Below are 9691 nucleotides of genomic sequence, written 5' to 3' on the forward strand. Positions count from 1 at the left end.
GTATTAAGTTGATAGCAACCTGTACAGCCTGCCAAGATCTTCAAAAATAAGTACACTGGAAATAAATAATTCTTTATTGCTTTAAATAACATTATGCACAACCATCTGCATCAAAAAATAAACCGTTTTCTTATTTTACACCTTATTTTGTTGATAAAACTGCACCACAATTTGTTCCTGTTCTCTGGTTTCAATAGACCCTCGGCGTATGGTTCTTATCTCATTAATGGCATCGATTCCACTGATTTTTCTGCTCTTCACCAGGTAGCAGGCGAGCATCGTCCCCGTACGGCCAAAACCATGTAAACAGTGCACCGCAACAGCCTGCCAAACAGAGATGCTTAATAAATATTTGCAAAATACAGATGTGCATAAAGAATTGGCCTGATTTACCTGTCCTCTCGCATTGGCCTCCTCCACTATCGACAAGAATCTCTTGATCTGATCAAATGTTGGGGCGCAGAAGTCGTGAATCCTGATATGATGAAGGGTGAGGTCTGGACAGGTGTCGTGGTAAGGAGGTTTGCGCTCACTCAGGGTCACCAGATGCTTGACGCCGTTGTTCAGCAGGAACTGATAGTGAGCCGTCATTCGTGGCATTGCCAGTCCTGCCACCTTACCAGGATCCACCCAGGAGAAGTTTGGAGGTTGTGCCGAAGCCATGTTTTTTTTTTCTTTCTGTTGTGTGAGAAACACTAAAACTTTGGTTACCACTAGGTTAACAAGGCCCACGGTTGCATATCTGCAAGATTAAGAAAAAAACATCTCATATTTACATATCTTTCTGCTAAAGTACTGTTTGAGTTATTATTAACTAAATAAATAAACTAATCAAACAAAAAAATAAATAAAATATGAAGCTGCTTGTCAAGGCAAGATTTTGGATTTTTGTGTAGTTTAACTTGAAGTACTAATTAAATAAAACTATAGAAAAAACTAATAAAATGACAAATACAATAAAATTACTCAAAATAAAAACAGAAAATATAAAATTAAAACCTAAATTTAAAAATATTCATTAAAACTATAAAGCCCAAAGTTCTTCACTTTTTATGCATATGCGAGGAGTACGCATGACAAAAATTTAGTCATCCGAAGAGTACTGTACGCGCATCTCTGGATTTAACCCTATGCGTAAGCACACAGTCAAACACGCAGCCTTGCAAAGTATACTTCATTTGAATCATAAGCATACACAGGCTTCGACGCATTGCGCAGTTTTGAGCAATCTCTCGCCACGAGTTACAACCCATGTAAATATCTGTATTCTTTCATTCTAGAGTTGCACAAATGAGGGTACTTTCTAACCTCTTCAAACAATGGGCCCTATAATAAACCCGGCGCAATGCGACGCAAGGCGCAGCGCAAGTGTGTTTGCTAGTTAGCGTCCGGCGCCATTCATGTGTTCAGGCACATTGCCGGCGCATTGCTTTTTTAAGGAGCTGAAAATAGACTGCACCATAGACCAACTCAAACCGGGTCTAAAGTCTAAAGTCAATAGCGCAATATTTTTTTGTTAGAGCGCGTTGGTAGAAACTGTGCCATAGTGTGCGTTGACTTTGCTTATTACACACAGGGATGCGCATCACACAAACATGCCAAATATTAAAAACAAAAGGATTACAGTGTAAAAGAATATTATTGTGTAGGCTACGTAAATATAAAAATGTAATGATGAATAGTCATTGCGTGTATTAGAATTAGGCTACCTATTTTCAATTCAGCCTATTAATACTTATAATGATGAAAGAAATTGGCTAATTAATTGAACAATCGTGCCAGTACACACACACATATGGGTCATTCTACAGAAACGTCCACTTTTGATATGACAAAATGTCTTAAAATGTATTTCTTTTTTTAACATTTAAACTTAGACTTTATTAATACACATAAATGACAGCTTAACGATTTTTTATTTTTTTTGTACATTTATTTAAAGACTGCATGTCCCCTTTTTTTGTCACTGGTGTTACCTTACTTCTCTGGCATTTTCAGATGTTTTTATGAAATATTATTTTTCCATTTTTTCAGCACATGCAGTCAGAGTTACAGAATAATAATGATAATGCAAAAAATAAGGAGATTATGTGTTATTTATTTTAATCAGGTTAGTTAAAAGTGTGATTGAATGATGATAATTCAATTGCGCAACCATTTGTTTGCTATAACAATGAAAATATTTGAAAAACAGTTATAAAAAAGTAATGATGCAATCCTTTAAATCTTAATTCTTGAGTGTAGCAGAATTCATTGGATGTAAAATTATTATGTAACATATGACACATTTTATTTAATGTGACAGACAAAAAACAGTAACACCAGTGACACAATTAATCACCAGTGACGTATACATAGGACCAAAGATCCTTAATTTTTCAACTATAATTAAGTAGACTGGACTAAATTTTTACATTTGGTATACAATAAAAGACTATCATTGACACTCAGTGAAAGCAGTCAGTAAAAGATCATAAAAAAAAAACATTTTAAAACTGTCTTTAAAATATGCTGTCCGTAAAGGCGCTGCATATAAATTTAGCCATATATCCTTAATTTAGCCATTTCTAACCAAAGGAGGATTAACAATGAGAAAGAAAAGTTATAATCATGTAATCTTAGTGCTATTTTATGCAAAAGAACTAAATGAATAGCTTTAAATAAAGTTTATCTATAAATGGGTAACATCAGTGACGGTAACACCAGTGACATTTTCATAAAAAGATAACACCAGTGACAGTAACACCAGTGACATTTTTAATGAAAAATTTATTTTACAAAATGGCTGCTGCAAGGTATCAATCCACATGTTGTCAATAATGGTATATTCACTAAATCAAGTAGTTTAATCCATTTGTATTCTAGTTTTTTTTTTTTTTAATTACCTAGCAATAAAGTAGGTCACACCAGTGACTTCAACTAAAAGCTTCATATGAAATTATGATTTTCTAATTAAAATTTCTGATAACTGAAAAGAGATAGTGGGCTTTCTTCATTGATCTTCAGGAAATAGGAAGAAGGAAGTCAAGTGATGTCATCAGTGTGATTATTTATTTCAAAATAAGAGATTTTTGTTAAAGGTAACACCAGGGGACCACTACATTCATTATATATTTTATAATATTTATTTGGCATTTGTTTTTTTTTTTATGTCATTTACATGATATATTGATAGTTATGTATACATTATTGTATTTGAAATGGTAGAAAAACCTGTTTCTGACCTCAAAATAAAGCACTTTCCCTCTTGGAATTTTTATAATTAATTAAAAAACAAATATTGCAACATTGAAGGCTCAAGAAGGTTTAATTGTTCAAATATCATATTGTTTCATATTAAAATATAAAAAAATTGTAATCCTAAAGTGTTTTTCAAGTGTAATATTTCTGTAAAGTCTAGGGACAGAAAAGTGGACGTTTCTGAAAGCCTGCATTTGCAAGCCCGCTTTAACTTCGCGCACGAGCAGATCAGTTTCTTCGCTTGAAAAGCGTTTAGCTTTTCCGCCATGGCGCGAGCACATCTCGCTCTTAAAGTAGGGATGTGCACAAATAGTAGAATATTCGAATTCGTTCTGTAATTAATATTCGAAAAATAAAAATACTATTCAAATTTTACTATGTTGCTTTGCTGGCCGTAAATGCAGTGAAGTATGATAAATCCTATAAGCACTAAAACTCGCAGTTATAACTAAATGCACCGGGTAGCGCTGTGGAGCGTGTTTAACAAGTTTATTTTATTTGATCGTCACATATGTTGTCGTCTGCCTCGCAAAGTTTGGAATTATACTTAGATTAAAATTATTTTACAAAATGGAATTACTTTTGATCAAATTTATATGAAACCGAGTTATCATAATATCAACACCATAATGAGAAAGCACATGAAATCTAAATACCCATCGAGTGAGGAAAGACAGCCGTCCATCACTGCATTCACGACGGGTAAGCGCAGCTGTAAGTTATCCCCGAGTTAGCCAAGATGATAACTGATAGCAAAACGATTTTGAGACGTATGCTTCTTTAAGTTTCGTCGAGGGAGATATATTTACGAACCGAAAACAAAGTGCTACTGTTAGAAACTTAGCTTAGCACACAGTTGTGTAGGCTATTATTATCTTTGTGTCTCTGCAACGTCTGTCAGCACGGCTCGTTTTCTCACCGAGCATGTGGATATTATTGTCTTTCTCAACATGAACACGTGAAACAATATAAACACGATAACCATATTCTGACTCGAGTGTATTATGTACGTTTTGTACAATAACTGGCGCTGTCTGCTTTATTAGTATTTTTCCCTTTCTTGCTGCTTGAGATTAAATGCTTTTGTTCTTAATATTTTCAGTTTACACCTATTGTTTAATGCTTTGAACTAAAAGAAAACCTTAAGATATAATAAGCTTGTTGTATATTGCCTAATCGTAAGCTTGTTCAGAAATGGTTACAAAATATAAAACAAGAACGTCCTCGTTTAGCCTCATTTAAATAAACGAATATTCGAATATTCGTTTTTTACGAGCCCAAATATTCGAATACAATATTTTGGAAAAATGCCCATCCCTATCTTAAAGGGAATGGGAGATGACACTCTGATTGGTTTATTGATCGTTACGGCCATTACTCATTAAGAGAATAGGGACAACCCATTTCAAAAATGCTCCCCGGCGCACGGACCGTTAGCCTGGGTGCCAGCCCGAACCCCGCCCACAACATTTTTTTGGACGGGAAGTTCGGTCTGGACTCGATCCATTGTGGAGTAATTATGCTCGGCTCCCAGAAGGCCGAGCCAATCAAATTGCCAGGGCGGGCTTTAATCGATGATGGACAGGCTATCTGCGGTTACGTAACCACCCACGTCATCAAAGAGCGCTTGGGGAGTTTGATTGACAAGCGATCTAACCAATCAGAACGCCGCATCCGCCATTTTGTCCAACAAAGCAGTCAGGAGTTAGAAGATTAACATCGGTGGAGTTAAACTTGAAAAATTGTGCATATTGACGTCTTTCCTCGTTTGAAACAACATTCATTCTCATGTTCATTCATGTTTATTTGATGCTATAAATGGACTAGTAGGAAGAGATGATCGGTTCACGAGCCTCTTGAGCTGAGGCGCTACAGCAATCTGTCACGATCATGGTCACAACACATTAAAGAGCCACAAAACGGTTTTTATTGTTTGAATTTTTTTAATAACTACACAGTTTGAAAGCTTGGACTTTGTTTAATATCATAAGTAACCTGCTCGGTCTCGTCTGTCGATGTGTTGTCAGTTTCTTCTTTGCTCCGCGATGTATTTTCCACTCTGTGTGGCGTGACAGCGCCACGGCTTGTCGGACAAAGCAACAGTAACGAAGGGGGGCGAGTCTTTGCAAAAGGTCAATTAGTTTACAACAATGATGGCTGTTGAAGAACTGAGATGTGTAGATTCCGCCATCACGTCCGTTATAGAAGATATCGACAGCACATTAATTTTAAAAGAGGAACAGAGGACCGCGATCAAGGCATTTGTCGATGGGAAAGATGTCTTTGCCGTCCTTCCTACGGGATTCGGCAAAAGTTTGATTTATCAGCTGGCCCCGATGGTCGCTAAGAAGAGTTCTGTTGACAACTATGCGTCGCTCAACATACGTCACTTACTCTGTAGCTCTGATTGGTTGTAGGTCTATCCAATTGAGGTCTTTCCTGGATCGGTTGAAATACGCCCCCATAATCAAAGCCCAATGGAGCAGTATCAGACTCATATTCTGACTAGAATTGAGTATGACCACGTCAGGCTAATGGACCGTTTTTCCGTCGTTAAAATAGCAAAAGTGGATTTGGACATGTCCTGAGTGCACCTGCGCCATGCGCTTTACACTTTGCGTTTAGATTGTTAAAATAGGGCCCCATGTCTTGTCTATGTAGGCCTGCATTGTCGCTGTAGCTTGCGCAAAGAGGTTGCAGGCTTGCCTTCCAGTTTTTTGGCTTTCCGGTCTGTTCTGTAAATGCAGTTTTTCCAAAGTAACTGGAAGGCAAGCCTGCAACCTTTAGCCAAAAAAGCACTAATGCTAAGGCTCCGGCTCTGGCGGTACACAAGGAAGGAGTTTTGTCACTGCCATTACACAATAGACCCCTTAAAAGTTTGTAAACATTGCAATGTTTCCTGGTGGGCAGGGCTTAGCTGGAGGCAAAAAGAGACGCTGGACTCAATGTTGACAAGCGTAAGCTAGCATGTTTTAGGAGGGATTTATTAAACTTGGATGCAGAAGAAGGTTCAGAACTGTCCGAATATGTACAGTCACTGACTCTGCGGGACCGTGACAGCTATTTTTGTAAATTAACTTAAGTTTTGGATATTTCCTAGAGAACATATGAATTACTTTCGGGTGGTTCGGGGAATTTTGTCAAGGCTTACTGTCTAATGCAGTGGTTCTCAACTCCAGTCCTCGGGACCCACTGCTCTGCACATTTTGTATGTTTCTCTTATCTGACACACTCAGTTCCGTTCATGCAGTCTCTCCTAACGAGCTGATGATCTAAATCAGGTGTGTTAAATAAGGGATACATACAAAATGTACAGAGCAGTGGGTCCCGAGGACTGGAGTTGAGAAACACTGGTCTAATGTAACCTAACGCTGGGCTAACTATGATTATGGCTAGCAATGTGGATTATTTTAAGAGACCATTCAAAGGATGGCACACACATTTATCGCTGTATGTTTGTTTAACATTTAAGCTAGCTAGTGCGGTGAAAGTTGGCGACTTTTCACCTATAAAACAGAAACTTGCTGATTTGTACTAGATAAAACCAACACACCATTACATATGCATCGATTATTTTACCTGTTATGAAGTGTGCACTGTATTATTTATGATCGTCTCTGTCCAGTCTGTACGCCGTATTGCATTCAACCACAGTTATCTTTTTGATTTCTGTGAAGGAATGTCTGACGGAATCTGGTAAAAATTTAGTTTTGAACCAAAAGTCCTGTTCCTTCTATTCTGGCAGCCAAAAACACAACAAGACGACATTTTAAAGTCAAAACCTCAAACTTTTAGCGCGCCCGCTATTAGTTCTTATTTATGTTTTGCCTCCAGCTAGAGCGGTGACGTCACAGTGACGTAGGCGATTAAGGCTGAGAGGTGCCGCACGTGATTAAGTTAGCCATTACGCATTCTCCAATAGTGAGAGATACAGACCCTCTTATCTCCCTATAATCAAAGCCACTGGAAGGCAAGCCTGCAACCTTTAGCCAAAAAAGCACTAATGCTAAGGCTCCGGCAGTACGGCTCTGGTGGTACGCAGGGAATGAGACCAGAGGCCGTTTTTTGAATGGATGTCAATGGATGAGAGGCTTCACTATTCTGATTAAACAGCTTTTGTGGGGAAATAGCTAATCATTTAATTAATCCACAGCCTGTTAGCTAATCTTCAGCATGTTTTACACTAAACAATACTTTTGTTGGGAACTATATGTAGATTTTAGCTTGGTAAAAATGTATTTTTTTAAGATAAGGCAGACTAGAAAATGTTGTGACAGGTAGGACTCATTTACGGCATTACCAACAGCAAATGTGCTGCATTACTGTTTAACAGATAGAACATGTTGTGTAAAAGCCACTGGCCTGCAACCTTTAGCCAAAAAAGCGCTAATGCTAAGGCTCTGGCAGTGGCGGCACGCAGGGAAGAAGTTTTGAATGGCAGGCACTGATGTCACTCTTCGACTACCGGTGAATCGAGGGCACAGTTGCCTCCTTGTGGATAAACTAATTACTGCAAAAATATTAAATGCGCATGTGCGACCTGCGTGTAAAAATAACTGGAAGTGAATGACACATTAAAATTACAAATGATGCACCTGCTCATGCCTGAAAAATAAGATGGATACTGGATAGATTAGTTGTCACAAGTTTGAAATGGAGCAGCGAAATCTTCGGGAAATAACCCGTTTTTAAAAAAATGCCGAACAGAGGAGGGACTGCTAGCTAAAAGAGAACACGACAGAGCTCGTAATAAAACGAGAATCAACAGTGTGTTTTCGAAGATGACCGGAACTGAGGGATTTGAAATGTTGTAAAAGCGACGCAGAAACTGTGTTTATTACTCAGCAGGAGGGTAATGTATTTTATTGAACAAAAAATGGCCATAATATGTAGGCTAGCTCATGATATAACAACCAAAACATGTTTTTCTGCAAAATGCATGCAGTTTTGTTTTTTTAACAGCAAGATAGTGTACCTTTACATATAGTGCAATTTATAATAGAACCTTAAACTTAATAAATATTATTGTAATTTATAACGCAATATTACAGCCAAACCTTACACTCAAATAATATTGTACCACAAAAAATATTGCATTACACATTGTATTGTATTTTACATCATAAGGTAAGTTAATCAAGTACTTTTGATTGCAAACAGAGGTCATTTTACCTTGTTTAGTTCAGTGTTGACTCGTGGTCCATGTCAGCAATAAACTGTTCCCTTCTGGACACCCTGATAATTACACACTTCTCCTTTTCTCTAAATACACATGCATTGATCTATATATTATTTTAGCAAATAAAATCTCGGATCTTTAGAACTGAACACGGCAGTTTGGTACATGCTGTACAATCGGACTGTAACAACTGTCGAGTTCGACCATTGGGTGGCACACGTTACTAACTTATCACTATAGAGGGTATGCATCGACGTCACTTTCCCGCCGGAACACGCTCCCTCAGCTGGACTGAGTGGCAAAAAAAAACTTCTGCGTGACTGGATTTAATAGGGGAAACTGCGAAAACACGAGTAAAACAAACGATTACTCTAAACCTTGGGCTCGAAAGTGTTCCTTATAATATGTCAAAGAAAACTAATCCATGGATATTGACATGCAGCCAGGAGTCGTGTTTACAGACATTTATATGTGCCTGATTTCAACGCCGGGGAAATACATAAATCAAATCTGCCAATGAAAACCTTATGTAACTACAATATAGGTAGGTCTAAATCGGAGTGATCACTTATATCAATGTTATATATATCGTCATAACGTCCAGCCCTAAAACTTGTAAAGTTTTTGTCAGTTTTTATTTAAAAACACCCAATTATGCAGAATATAAGATGGTAAATATTTAATTGATGAGTTGTCAACACAATATATAACAATACAATATATAGGGTATGAGTTTACTACAAAATCCAACATTTTGACACAAAATGATAACTCAAATCCATGTTTCTCTGCCTGGAGTCCAGCTGTTTCTGTGAATTGCACTGATCCATTTGCTTCTTTTTTTTCTGTAGCTTTCAGCAGTCTGTAAAAATATACCTCAGATTTTGTGTCAAATCTATTTGTACAGTCAATCGCAAAGCTCTTTCCCGTTTTGGATGTGTTTTGTGTGTTTTTCGCGACATTCACGCTGAAAACCAATGCTGCCGCTCAGTCTTTCTGCCACTCAGTGGGCGTAACCGCAGCCATAACTGCCGTTAGTGGCGTCACGTGTATACCCGCTATAGTCTGTGCTACATGCAGGGCATTTCCTCCAGATGGCGCTCAAATGCCAAAAAGCCGTATCCTCCATTGAACTACATTGAGTTCGGAGTAAGTCTTTGGTCTTACTGGAAACATTTATTTTTATTAAAAATTAAACATTTTAAGCATAAGAACTGCAACTTTTTGTTGTTGATAAACAAACAAAAATTCGACATAGCAATCTCTGTAAAA

General features: G+C 37.6%; 1 protein-coding gene across 3 annotated transcripts; it reads right to left on the reverse strand.

Annotated features, from left to right (window-relative positions):
• Window positions 1–135: 135 nt before the first annotated feature.
• On the reverse strand, window positions 136–8634 carry dusp23b (dual specificity phosphatase 23b). 3 transcript variants are annotated; one of them, XM_067367637.1, is made up of 3 exons: window positions 8413–8634; window positions 394–678; window positions 136–324 (listed from the first exon to the last, which is right to left on the reverse strand). In XM_067367637.1, exons 2-3 carry the CDS (start codon window positions 661–663, stop codon window positions 136–138), a joined length of 459 nt encoding a protein of 152 aa, XP_067223738.1. In that variant the 5' UTR covers window positions 664–678; window positions 8413–8634. The 3 variants fall into 3 exon arrangements, with proteins under 3 accessions (XP_067223738.1, XP_067223737.1, XP_067223736.1); XM_067367636.1 differs by having other exon boundaries at window positions 394–742; XM_067367635.1 differs by lacking the exon at window positions 8413–8634 and adding an exon at window positions 3897–3949 and having other exon boundaries at window positions 394–742.
• Between the last annotated feature and the right edge of the window lie 1057 nt (window positions 8635–9691).

This window comes from Chanodichthys erythropterus, chromosome 18, assembly GCF_024489055.1.
Source record: "Chanodichthys erythropterus isolate Z2021 chromosome 18, ASM2448905v1, whole genome shotgun sequence".
NCBI lineage: Eukaryota > Metazoa > Chordata > Actinopteri > Cypriniformes > Xenocyprididae > Chanodichthys > Chanodichthys erythropterus.